Here is a 13522-nt window from a genome sequence, read left to right as displayed (position 1 = left end):
AAAACAAAATTACTACTTTACATATTATACTAGCCAGAGTATTATCCAGTTTTAAATACAAACTTAACACTTTTAAAATCAATCTGGTCAAATGATATTTTTATGAAAATCTGCACAACAAATATACATGTTAAATGTATTCCAGAAGTGCCTCAGTTATCAAAAAATCAAAAAAAACCCAAAAAATTTTATCATTGTTTAACTCAGGAAACTTTTGTTATTGGAATTTTACAGTGTGGGTAACCTGTTTCCTTGGATTATGTATCAAGGATATACAATCAAGCTAAAATAGATTATTAACTTGGAGTGTATATATCACTGCCACCAGGATATTGTAACTCTTCTAAAAATCAGTTTAAATAAAATCAAAATTGTAGCACGGCTCCATAGATCAGGCTTTTAATAGTAATGATACATATTTAAAGTACATTACTGGTGAAAAACAAATGCAAGTAGAGCAAATATATGATCTCAGCTGTGCTAATAATTTTATTACATTTCTCCAAGAAAATCCCTTCTGTGTACTAAGAACAATATTGGACATTCCCTTTGTTGGTAGTCAACGATTGCTGTTTTGCTATTGTGCTGTTTCTGTTCCTTCTTAATCTCTCTTTTTTGCATCAATACCTCTCAAAATCCTAATTCCCATTGTTCCAAGAATTAAATTTAATCTTTATTGTCTATTCATTTGCCTTACCAGATCATCCTTGTTGGTATTCAGTGGTGCATGGACATCCTATGATTTGGTTCCTTCCTAGAATCCCATTGTATTGTGCATACAGTAAGGGAAACATATATATTTTCCATAAATGATCTATGTAGTAGGATACTAAGTTTCAATTGGTCAGGATTCTTGCCATAGGAATTTCAACAATATTAACACTGTAAGAAGCAAGGATAGAAAATGTGTGTGCACACATTAAAGATGAGATTGGTCTGTCATTTCTTCTGTTCCATGTTTTTGTCTTCGTGTTATCTACTTAGGGTTCAAATGAACTCTTACATACAGTGAGAACAGCTGTGTTTTCTTTAATAGGAATGGAACTGGGCCCATAAATTTAAAAGTTTGTAGGGCTGGAAATTCATCTTTTAAGCTGGTATTAGCCCTGAACTGGTGGTGATGGCTGTGCAGTTCAGTCAGCCTCTTCTAGGGCACAGGTTGACCTGCTCCTTTAAAATGTCCAATTCAGAGTTTTTCTACAGAATATAAGTAATGTTTCCAAGTGGTTCACTGAGTGAGGGATCTCCTTCCAAGCAAGCAAGTATTAATTTTCAGAGGTGTTAAGTCACATTCAGTGAAATATTTTTGATAAAATAAATTTTCAGAAGTATGGAAATAATATGTAAATTCATATCTAAATTTGGGAAGATTTTCAGCCAAAAATGAAAGGAAGGTTCCCTACAATTAAAATGAGAAAATTAAACCATAAAGATAAGTAACTCCAAAATGGCATGGATCCATTTTGTTAATGAAATTAATAAATCAGCTGGAAATCCAACCGAAAGTTATTTGAGGGTGCTGGCTTTACTAACCTTTTTTAATACAAAAATGTTTTGCTTCTGTTCAGTCTCCAGATTTTTTGTTGACAGTTTTTATTTGATGGATAAAATGTTCAGTATTCAAAGAAACTTTAACTTTGCAAATACAAAACAAGCAGTCACAACGTGTAATGCCAATTGAAAAGTTTGACATAATACCAGTTTATGCTGAAGCAGCTGCTTTTAGAAATTAAAACAATTCCATTCTATTGCAATGGATCAATCTAGTTAGAAAATTGGTCCTAAGCTGTATTTTAAATATCCAACTTATTTGCAATTAGATTTCTCAGTTTCTCAGAAAGCCAGATATAATGGAATAAAATCCTCCAAAAATTTTAAAATATGTTTTACATCAATTCTGAAAGATACATTATTAATTGTCCACTACGTTATTGCTAAAGAATTGAAATTATTTCAGATGTTTCTAATCCAAACAAACAGGTACTGTCTGTCAGACACTTCACTGTCCAATTATATTGGGAATCATGCCTGCACTCTAACCATAATTATGAACTTAATTTCATGCTAAATATCCCACATTGAATTAGAAACATTATAAAAATAGTCAAAATGTGCCATTCAAAGAGATGCTGAAGCCCTCACCTATTTCCAGATACACAGTTATTACTAGCAATTTCAACCACGCATTACCCTGAAGGTTGGATACATGCATTCAAACATTGCAGATTCAGAAGTTCAGTTTGTATGTTGAGAGTTTGGGAAGCCATGCGAGAATCTTGACATATTTGTTTAGATTCAATATACCTTGATGTATATGATGAGAACTGTGACATGGTTTTCTATGATACTTGACCTAGAGAGCCAGTTTCCACTCAGAATTTTACTTCTGCATTTTTATGAATATCAGAATAATTTTATAGGACCAGCCAATTGTTCATGTTGTTTGCGAAAGGGATGAAACATATTTACATATTCTTTGGGCAAGACTTTCCCACACATCAGGGCTTTGTTTCGTAGGAAAGAAGTGTTGCAGTTTTAGCCAAGGACCTCTGATGTTCGAAGACAGCACTAGCTGCTTAGCAGCTCTGGGCTGCTGCAGCCCACCCCTGACATACCCTATGCTACAGCCATAGACAGGCAATGCCAAAGAACTTGTCTTCATCCCCTTCTTTCCCTTGCTTTCTTGGATGCTTGGCTCAGGGAGAAAAATAGCAGCCTGCTTGTGCCAATGCAGAGCTCCCTTACACTAAGGGAATTTTTTGTTCTGTACTTGTGGCAAGACTGCAGTCCCTTTACACCATCCAAGCAGCATAGCCTAGGGATAAAATCACTAAAGTATCTTTGAGATGTTATTGTGACCTCCTTTTCCAGTGTTAACTTATCACCCCTCACTCTGAGGCTCCTCAATTTATTTTGGCCAGGAGACAGAACCAGGAACTTGTGGTCCCAGATACCTTCTTTTTTGCTCAGTCTGAAATACCTTAACTAGACCAAGTACTATGCCATTGCATATACACACTCAGAAAAGCAAACCTTGGAGGTGTGTCGAGATTGCTCTACCTTAAATTGCGCTACTTTAATTCACTCATCAGTGTTGATATTCTTGGTCCCGTGATGTCTGAGTGCTGTGGTCCCATTCCTACTGACAATCACAAACTTCACTTCAGGCTGCTTTTTCCAAACCTTCTGTCGAATGATACTAGCTGGACCCCATCCTCCTTGTGACAGTATCATGAAAGGCTTTAAACCAGCTTTTACTCAGTGATATGGGAACTAAATCAACATTCATATGCTGTCAGTCAGAATGTGGACTTAAAAATATTTGCCATTGTGCTCTCAGCAAAGCAGTACATTTCCCCTCAGACACATGATTGAACACTGAATAATTTATTTTATTAAAATTTGGGTTTGGAGCCATAGTGTAATTTTTGGGGCTAGTTTAAATAGCTAGAAACACTGAAAACTTCTTTTATTGTGGGTAACTGTTGGGTCTGGCTAGAGCAAGAATGGTGATGGGGCTCTTGCCCTTGGAATAATGGATGAACTAAGGGATTTGGATGTATAGCAGAAGGTGTGGCTGCATTCAGGTGTGGTGTAAATAAGGCTGGGATATATGCAGTGTGTGGCAGTACAGGGAAGGTCAGTGGGGAAGGCGGGAGGGGGGTGGTGGAGACCAAGTGCAATGGGTGTCCTGTCAGCAAAGCAGGGTGGGTGGGAATGAGGGCTGGTGCTAATGGGGAAAGTGATATGGGGGCAAAATGTGCCTGAGAGAGGGGGTGGAGGTGTGCCAGGGAGAGATGGCTGCCATGGGGATGTACAGATGCCGAGACAGCAAAACGTTGCAGCAGTGTGTGGTGAATGGTGGTGACAGTAGCATGCTGCTGAACAGGGAGGGCAGGAACTGCTGGTGTTGCAGACAAGGCAGCTGGTCCTGGGGCAGGCAAAACTTTCAGGTGTTTTGCCAGAAGTTGTTTCTGCATATGCTGCTGGGCTTGCAGCTGCAACAACCTGTATTTATCTACTTCCTCTGGTGAAAACGTGATAGGCTGCTGCGTTAAAGGAGAGGAGGTGGATTTACTGTACACTTCTAGGTCATTTACTGTGTCATCATACTTCTGCATAGCATTGTCGCAAAGAGAGTTTGAACTGCCTTCTGCCTGGTTTGAGTCCATGTTTACATCATGTAGTTCTTCTTTGGTCTCTGTTGAATTAGCAACAACAGAATATCTATTAGAGGGAAAAGCACCAGGGAAATCATTTGGTACTGGGTCACAGCTTTGTATAAAGGGTTGCACTTCACTAATGAAGAGATTGGATTGTTCCTTTATTGCTGTGTTCCTTTTTATGCTCGGGCTCTGATAGCCTGTTCCTATCTGAATGATGTCTTTAAAAAGACAATGATCATAATCAGTGCCTGTTGAAAGAGCAACATCAGTTATCTCTGACGCTTCAAAGTTGTTTTTCTTCACACTGGTTTCCAACAAACTGCTTTCATTATGTCCCATGTCATTTTCATCTATGCTTAGCAGTTTCTCTTGCACAGGTAACATTGCAATGTCATCTGCTGCTGCTGAAAACTGGAGAGCAAAGTGACTTGGTGAGTGATCCTTTAATTCTCCTCCACAAATGTTTGAAAATCTCTCTGAATCACACATTTGTTCCTGGGTTTTCTTGGACTGCACTCTTTCTAAAAGTAACCTGGCTGTCAGTGACTTTCTTTTTCCACATATGCCTTTTTCCAGGGTTTCAGAAGAGCAGGTGGAAAAGTTTTTTGACTGACCATTCACATTCAGAGAATCATAATGTGCAGTTTCAGCTTTTCCCGGTTCAGTTTTAGAACCTCTTTCTGTATTGTCACAGTTGTCAGTCTCTTTTGAGAGGGATCCTGAACTGCTGCCTCTTGATATTCTGCTACCAGATGATCTTTCACTGCTTCTTGAATCTCTGGTGGAACAACTTTTGGAGCTATGGTAACTTCTACTTCTACTATGCACTTTGCCAAAATGCTGGTGTCTTCGTCTGCTCTGTTTAGATCTGTCTCTGTGTTGTAAAACTTTATGCCTTGAACATCTTCGGTATTTAATTGTGCCCCTCTGTGTACAGTTTCTAGTCCTGTGATTTCTACTATGACAAAGATAATCCTCATCTGTATCATCAGAAGTGAAAATACACTTGTGCTTTGTGTGTTTACATTTGTGCCTTTCAGCTGTCTTGCTTTTTCTTTTACAACAAAAAAGCAAATGATTTCTGCTGTGATTGTTTGATGTGGGACTCATGTAGCTCATGTAACTACTTGTACTGCTAACTGAAGTGTCAGAATAGCTGGAATGTCTGTCAGAGGAGGACTTTTGAGGAGATGGGAATCTCCAGCATCTCATTAAATTTCCACATCCTTCATTTTCTGAATACTTGCTGTTTGAACATGATTTGTAACTAAGGAAACTTCCACTAGAGTCTTTTCCACTGTCACTTACGTCACTGCTGCAGCTGGCCACATCTTGAACGGATCTGCAGTCATTTTGGTTTTCACGTTTTTCCTCAGAATAAACTAAATGACATTTTGCAGCTTTAGACTTTTTAATCCTAGACATAAAAGCAGAAAAGGAAATGCTTTCATTTCTAATGTTCTGTTTTTTTCTTTCACAGCTATGAAAATGATGCTTTAAAGGTCTTCTCAGTGTTGTATGAAGACTTTTTTCTGTCACATAATCCTTTTGTGAGACATCAAGGTAACCAGGCACTTTGGGTATATTTTCATTCAAATAATCTTCAATGCATTTTTGACCATTTTCATTAATTTCTTTGCCTATATCTGACTCAGCTTTTTGCTTGGCCTTTCTTGGATTTAGGGAACCTTTCATCTTCTTTGGTTTCAACAACTGATTATCTTGTTCATTTGACATTTGCTTGTGTTTTATTAAACCTGAGGCTTCATTTTCATCTGCAGTCTTATTTATAGAGTGCTCTTCATAGCTTTCTTTGTTTGTTTCATGCTGTTTACTATCTCTGTGATTTAAAGAGAGTCTGAAGTCAAAATACAATGGATTACAGCCATATGAAATACAGGGTTCAGTTTTTGTAAACAAAAGTAATTCTGTGGGCCACTGCAGAGCAGTGGTGCCATCTTTGCTTACTACATGGAGGAAAGGCAATGACTGGGGCTTAACCTCTTTAACGATGGTCTGCCTTGGCAGTGTTTCCATATTCCCATTTGTGGTTTCTGAACTCTCCAAAGATCTTTCTCTTTTTACCACCCCAGGACTGTCATTAATGTTGCTTGCGCATGTCAGCTCAGGTGCTGGCTGTTGTGGGAGCTCAGGTAACTGGTCAGGAAGGTGGGCATTGCTGTGCTTGTAGGTGTTCAGCTGTGTACAAAAACTGCTAGCTTGACATGAAGGTGAAATGAGAGTTTCTAACACTTGCTCAGACTCATTCAATTGGCTCTCTTGTTCTGTTTCTCTAAGTGAACCAGAAAAATCCAAATCTGAAAGCTGTATTTTGACTTTGGAAAATGAAGGATGAGCACTGACCTTTTCTTCTAATTCTCTATCACTACTTTTATCACTCTCCTTTAGCATTTTAGGTTTTGCAGCTACATGACTTGATGCACTGTTATCCAAATCCATTTGGTCTTGTGTAACAGATGGCCCTTTATCCAAGCTTGCTTTCACATCCTCCTCCAAAAGCATGCCAGAACGACAGCCCTCAAGACCTTGTTTTGTTTTATGGTTTGGAGATTCACCACAATCATTTCCTTCTTCAGATGTCTCACTGAAGACTGATGCTGAAGACTCGAGCTTCAAAGGGACTTTTTTAGAGAATGAGAAAGACACTCCTGCCCTTGGAGAAGTATTCGTGCTATCTGGGAACACATGTGAGACTTGATTTCCAAGTGCATGGGTTCTTTCAGTAGGGGACTGGTGCCTACTTATGATAAGTTGCTGTTTCTCTAGTACACTGCTGGAGAAACCTTGTCCTTCACTTGTGTCGGTTCTTTGAGAACTTGCTGTGAACTTGCTACCCTTGTACAAGAAAATGCCATCTGGTGATCGCTGCTTTTCCATGACTAATCTGGGGGCTTTAAGCAATGGTCCACTTCCAGTGATACTGTAAGGTAATAAATAAAAAAAAAAAAAAAAGAAAAGCTCTATTGAGTAACCAAGTTAAGACAAAACTCACATTTGAAGAAGTCTGTCTGGTAAAGAAGGGTATCGGTCATGCTGTTACAAGGGAAAACTAAGTTTCTAAAGTTTCTAAGGGGCAAATGTGCAGTCTATCCCTGAGCTTGGGCTTTTATAAGGGCAAGAGAATCTTTACATACAAGAAATTATATGATTTGAAGTCAGCACATGAATGCTCTTTTTCAGAGTTATGCCCATGTGCATCCAGAATAAACAATATTGTTTTATTCTGAATTTATGTCAAGGACAATCTGGTCTGTTCTAAGTCTCGGTTTTCTGAGAGGCCACTGCAAAGGAAATTGTGCCTTGTTCAAAATGACACTTGCACCTGGACTATCTGCAGAATCAAACTCTATAAGGGAAAAGGCATCATTCTACTTGCTTGGGGGGGTGTATGTATGATTTTTTTTAAGAGTAGACTTTTATTTTATCTTTATATTATTCCACAATCCATGACTTTGTGAAATATTCAAAGAGATATTAATGCTAAAACTATCACCAAACATTGGTGGGGAAAAGGACACAAGATGGATTTCCATCAATATTAATGGCAACTTCAGTGCTCTCATTATCAACCACCATTTGACTTACTTTGCCATATTTTCTCTTTCTGTATTCTATTTTCATAAATTTTTGCTCTTCCCAAAACATGTCAGATTTTAAATCTGTGGTTTAGTTTTCTTGTACTTTAAAAAAAACCCATAAATCAACCTATTATAAGAAGGCCTTAACAAACATGGTAAATCACTGACTTCTTGCAACAGATAATTAACTGAGATTGGAATGACTGTTCCCATTTTCCATTAGAGATGAGACATATACAGCCACCGTACAAATATTATTCCAAGTAATATTTTAAACATGCATTTCATTAGACCAATTATCTACATTTGCTATCAATGCAGTACTACAGTACACTTACATGAAAAAATTTTGGAAACAGCTTCAGTAAAGAGTTTGATTAAAAATTAGAAAATATTTTAATTAAATATAAATTAATTACAACTGTCAGATCTGCGTAACAGCTATCTATAAATAAGCTAGCGTGTTTTATAAATACTATAAAAATGCATTGATCTTCAGCAGTGGGAACGATATAAAGACTCCCTGGAGTAGGGTCAACTTGGAGTATGAGAATATGTATGCATTTCTGAGAATATCTTTGCATTTGCTATCAGGAGAAACAAATTCACCCTTATTTGTACATCAAGAAGAAATTATTTCTTGGAGAAGGCGTGTAAAGAGATCCTTTTCAAAGTCTCCTTGGAACAGCAAAATAAAGCTGCATTTTCAAATTTTCTGTGCACAAGATTAACAGCAATTTTTTGTCAAATTGTATTAGCTTGTTGTAAGAAACTCTGCTGGAACCTGGGACACAGTACTCAGGGACAATAACAAGTGTGTGTATGTGTGTGTATGTGTGTGTGTGGACTTTTGCTTAGAAAGGCTGACTTTCTGTCTTGCCTGAGCAACTAGGAATGCTACCCCTCCACCGAGATCACAGCCACCCCTGAACACATTAGTCATTACAAACAGGAATAGTGAGCACTGTCTTTCCAGGCTCTTTGTTAAGTATTACGGACTCATGGCTCTTTCTAAAAGCAAACCTGCTTTTTCCCTCCCAGTCTCGCTCTGGCTTTCCTATTATCACTGACCTTATCGGTCTATCTATCTGAGACTATATCTTCATGTGCTTGGGTATAAAGGCGTCTTCCCCCAGGTGGTTACATTTCTTTCAGATTTGTATGAAAATGGAGTTGTAACCATAAAAGTGATACATTAGCACTAAACTGTTATATTTCAGCAGATTACTCAAAAGCAATTACATAGGCCAAAATGAGTGCATAATAAACTCCAAATGTTATTATTTCCAGGGTACAGTAAGAGCTTGATACAAATTTAAAAGGATGTCAGTTTAATTATCTACTTAACTCATTACGGTCATAGATTAACATAAACAATTGGTCTGGTGGCAATCTTTCCTAGTGAAGCATTCAGTGTCATTAAACAAAGGAGATTTCTGAAATGTAAAGGCTTACTAGTGCAAACTTTCTATTGTATCTTGATATTCATCAATAGACATAACAGTACTGGGTAAACTTAACTCAGTTAATTACTTGTTTTTCATTCACATAATGATACTTCCATTACTCTACAGAGAAACTGTGAGAGTAATCTCAGTATACTAAAAGCAGTGAAAATGATTCACAGACTAAGTACTGATGCTTTAAAAGGTGTTTTTCCTGTCCCATTCACTTACTATCAAATGATAAGACAGTTATACTAATCTATTCAGGTCAGTTTGAATAAGGTAAAATGGTGATATTATAAAAACATCTTCAAACCACTCAGTTCAGAAGAGATGAGATTAACTAGCTACAGGAGAGAAAAACACAGGCCTTCAAATAGCAAGTAATTAATTCAGGGACTTTCAATTTTATGGTTTGCAGAACAGGAACATTTGGAGTTGGGGACAGCTGAAAACTGGTTACAGTATACACAATCTCTGCACATTACAGAGTGTAGGAGTAAAAATATGGAGATTTCTTCTGGGACTGAGGAAAGAGGGCATTAAAACATAATATAAATTTTAAATACTCGCCATTCTGACTGCTTCCGTAATTCTGCAAGCTGGTGGAGCCGCTTGAGTGCTTTTTCCTGTTTCTTCTCATCTTTCCATGACTTTGAAGCCACATTTCGAGCAAATTCCCTTTGTTTTAAATCTTTCAATCTCTGTGTGGAAAAAAAAAAAAAAAACCAAAAAGAGAAGGGATTAAATATGTACACAGATGCAGTTCCTCTTACTCAATTTATTTACTTTTGGTGAAGTTAGTATGTAAATGGAGAGTAAAAATACACTTAAAATGCTATCATCCTAAGAAGAGATTGAAAATGCTATTTTTGCCTAACAAAACAACATGATTGGGCCATTGCTATTTAGCTGATATACACCTACATATGAATGATAGCTTTTCAGTTTCTTATGAATACACAAATCTTCTGTTGTGTACAAATGCATACACAAAACTAGATGCCATTTGATGTAGTTGCAATTTTCCTATTTAATTCAGTCTGTTGGAATTTAATCCATAGGCATATACTGGAATAAAGCTGAGCTTGTGTGTGTAATATATTTTATAGATCTCTATACTGGCAACTGTATGCATGGATGAGGATGAGAAGGCCAGAAAGGCAGTTGTTCAGGGAACTGGTGCACCACCAACCAGCAAGAACCATCCTGCTGCCTGGCACCTGTTGAAAGTTTAACCATCTTCATCAGAAATATTTACAGTCTGTCAAATCTGTATGTTTCTCCAGAAAGTTTCTATCAGCTCCAACATCTAGTACTTCACTGAACTATATTCTAAATCAGAACAGCTGCAAAGCCCTCTTTAGAGGTCTTAGGCTTCAGTTCCTTGAAAATAAATTGTTGCTCCACCTCATTTTTACCTTTTTCCTGTCTCCTTACATGCCCTCTCTCACTGTTCACTTGCCTCTTGCCAGGACAGTCATATAATGCTCCATTTCCTCAACCTCATTCCCTGCAATTTAGAGTAAAATGGATGAATATGTAAGACAATGTTGCTTTTGGTCCAAGAATCTTTTATAATAATATGTTAAAGCCAAAGCTGTAAAAGAAATCAGAGACTCTTCCCAGAACGAATCCACAGTTTCTATCACCTAAGTAATATTTACAAGAGTGTAGAGATATTTGAGCAGTAAAGAACCTATCCTCCATAGAAAAACATAGGTAGTCTTATTAGCATCTTCAATGTGAAGAAAGGGCAAAGAAACACATTTGAGAAATGTCCTTTAGTGCCACTTGGCTATGTTTTAGCTGTCACTGTGAGCTGTTCAGTATCACGCATAAAGCATTCACGAGGAAAAACAGAAACAGTTTCTATCTGTCAAGGAAACAAAGAACAATGTGAAAGCTAGTACTATGGAGCACAGGTACTGCAAAGCAATGCCATTTCACTTCTTTGACAGTTAGGATGATAATCAACAAAGCAAATGGACCAACACTAAAAATAGAAGTTCTAGCAGTATTTTTTGGTCTCTAATGGCATACAGCGTGTGTCAAGGAAGTAGAGAAAAGAATAAAAAAATTGTAGGTAAGCATAGCGGAGGACTCATCAACTGGAGCTGAAATCCAAGAAATCAAAAGCATCTAGTCTGAGCAGAGAAAGGGTTCTCTCTGCACATCCCCTCATCAAAACAAAAAAAGCTGCACTGCCAGAGCTCCAGCTAGGAATTGTAATGAAATTTGTCAGCTATGTTGGATAGACCATGAGACTGCCTTCTGAACCTGCAAAGCAATGGTTTTCTTCACTAATAACCTGTGCCAAACTCCTGACAGGCACACAAATATTTTCTGCAGGTGGTGCACAACAGCATGCAACTGAGCAGGTACCCAAATGACAACCCTAAACTCAGCAGGTGTGCTTGAAAATTAACATCACTTTACATGGCAATTGCATTTTTCATGTAATTAGGTACTTAACTGGGCATCCAAATACAGGCATGTGTAATAAATTATGATTTATTTAATAGCAATCTTGTGTTCTGTCCTTCACCTCCTACAAATATCATTGCCATGGAGTTATATTTCATTTTTAAACTCATGTTCTATTATTTCTCTGGGTTTTGTGCACATGTGCACAAAACCATGTGTGTGGACATTGCCATATCTAAAAGTACCCCATCCCTTTTTTTATAAACACCCACACAGAATATTAAAAGACTAAAAAATGATATTCATTGTTATGGAAAGATTTACTTATACAACCAGGTCTGAGTCATGTTGGCTCCTCTGTCTAAGACCCACTCAAAAATTGCTGAATCTTTTCTTTTCCTTCTGAACTCTGGTATGAATCACCAGGAGATCCAAACGAGTTAATGGAGCTGCATCTTCACTACCTACTTTTGCTAGACATGAAATAACAGCAGCCAAAGACCTGTGCTCTAGCCATTTCTGTCCATTCTTAATGTTGGATTGTTTTTTTAAAATTGTCACTTTACTGTGGCCAGTACTTGCTTTTCACTGACCTATGAGCATTTGTAGCATACTCACCACTGGCTGCATTTGCAGTACTGAGATTACTTTCTTTCCAGAGTTATGATCCTGATTTCTATTACTCCCTGTGCATGTGAATGTTTCTCTGGATTGCTATTCATCTGATCAAACTTAGATGCTTATAGTAATTGCTTAGATCTTCTTTACAACCACTGGAAAGAAATAAGCACTTTTAGGAACCTAATCAACACTTCTTATAGCAGCTGTCTAAAACAAGAGGGATAAAGTGAGATGTAAAACTACCTCTTTCTTTTCATTGCATGCAGAGGGTATTAAGGGTGGCTATCTTAACTGCTAAGGGGTGTTCCTCGAAGAAGGTCACATGGTCAACAGCCCAGCTGAAGTGCCTCTACACCAATGCATGCAGCATGGGCAACAAACAGGAGGAGCTGGAAGCCACCATGCTGCTAGAAAGTTACGACCTGGTTGTGATTACTGAAACTTGGTGGGATGAATCCCATGACTGGAGTGTGGCTATCTATAGCTACAGGCTGTTCAGAACGGACAGGCAGTGAAGGAGGGGTGGAGGGGTTGCCCTCTACATCAAGAAATGGATAGAGTGTGAAGAGCTGTCTCTGAAGTATAGCCACGAGCAGGTTGAAAGCTTATGGGTAAGAATTAGAGACCAAGGCAACAAAGGGAATTTTGTGGTTGGTGTTTACTACAGGCTGCCTGATCAAGGGGAGCCTGTTGATGAAACCTTCTTATTCCAGCTACAGGAGGTCTCATGCTCGCAGGCTCTCTTCCTGCTGGGGGACTTCAACCACCCCAACATCTGCTGGAAAAGTAGTATTGCGAGCTGTAGGCAATCCAGGAGGCTCCTGGAATGCATTGAGGATAACTTCTTAAGCTAGGCAATAGACAGCCCTGCCAGAGGGGATGAAATAGGCAATAGACAGCCCTGCCAGAGGGGGTGAAATACTTGATTGACCTGTTGGTCACCAACACAAGTGAACCAATGAATGATTTCAAGCTTGGAGACAACCTGGGCTGCAGTGATCATGCAAGTCCTGAGTTTGCAGTCCTGAGGGATATGGGTCAGGCAAAGAGTAAAGTCAGGACCCTGAATTTTAGGAAAGCAAAGTTCCAGCTCTTCAAGGAGTTAGTCAATAGGATCCCCTAGGAGACTGCCCTCAGGGACAAGAGAGCAAAACAGAGCTGGCAGATCTTTAAGGACACATTCCATAGAGCACAAGAGCTCTTGATCCCCAAATGTAAGAAATCAGGAAAGACAGACATGGCTGAGATGAGACCTGCTGGTCAA

The 13522-nt window shown here is 38.4% G+C and overlaps 1 protein-coding gene across 3 annotated transcripts in view; it reads right to left on the bottom strand.

The window, feature by feature from the left end:
- ZNF804B (zinc finger protein 804B) overlaps positions 1-13522 on the bottom strand; it is a 70841-nt gene that overhangs the window by 373 nt on the left and 56946 nt on the right. For 2 of the 3 annotated variants that reach the window (XM_074835117.1, XM_074835124.1), the window contains exons 3-4: positions 9784-9914; positions 1-7107 (exon numbers count right to left, since the gene is read on the bottom strand). The exon at positions 1-7107 is cut by the window's left edge and continues 373 nt beyond it. In XM_074835117.1, the coding sequence (XP_074691218.1) occupies positions 3435-7107; positions 9784-9914 (3804 nt within the window). In that variant the 3' untranslated portion in view covers positions 1-3434. Of the gene's footprint in view, positions 7108-9783; positions 9915-10631; positions 10742-13522 lie in introns of those variants that run through there. The other variant, XM_074835131.1, reaches the window with a different exon arrangement.

This window comes from Strix aluco, chromosome 1 (assembly GCF_031877795.1).
Source record: "Strix aluco isolate bStrAlu1 chromosome 1, bStrAlu1.hap1, whole genome shotgun sequence".
NCBI lineage: Eukaryota > Metazoa > Chordata > Aves > Strigiformes > Strigidae > Strix > Strix aluco.
This window is presented reverse-complemented; position numbering and strand designations above follow the sequence as displayed.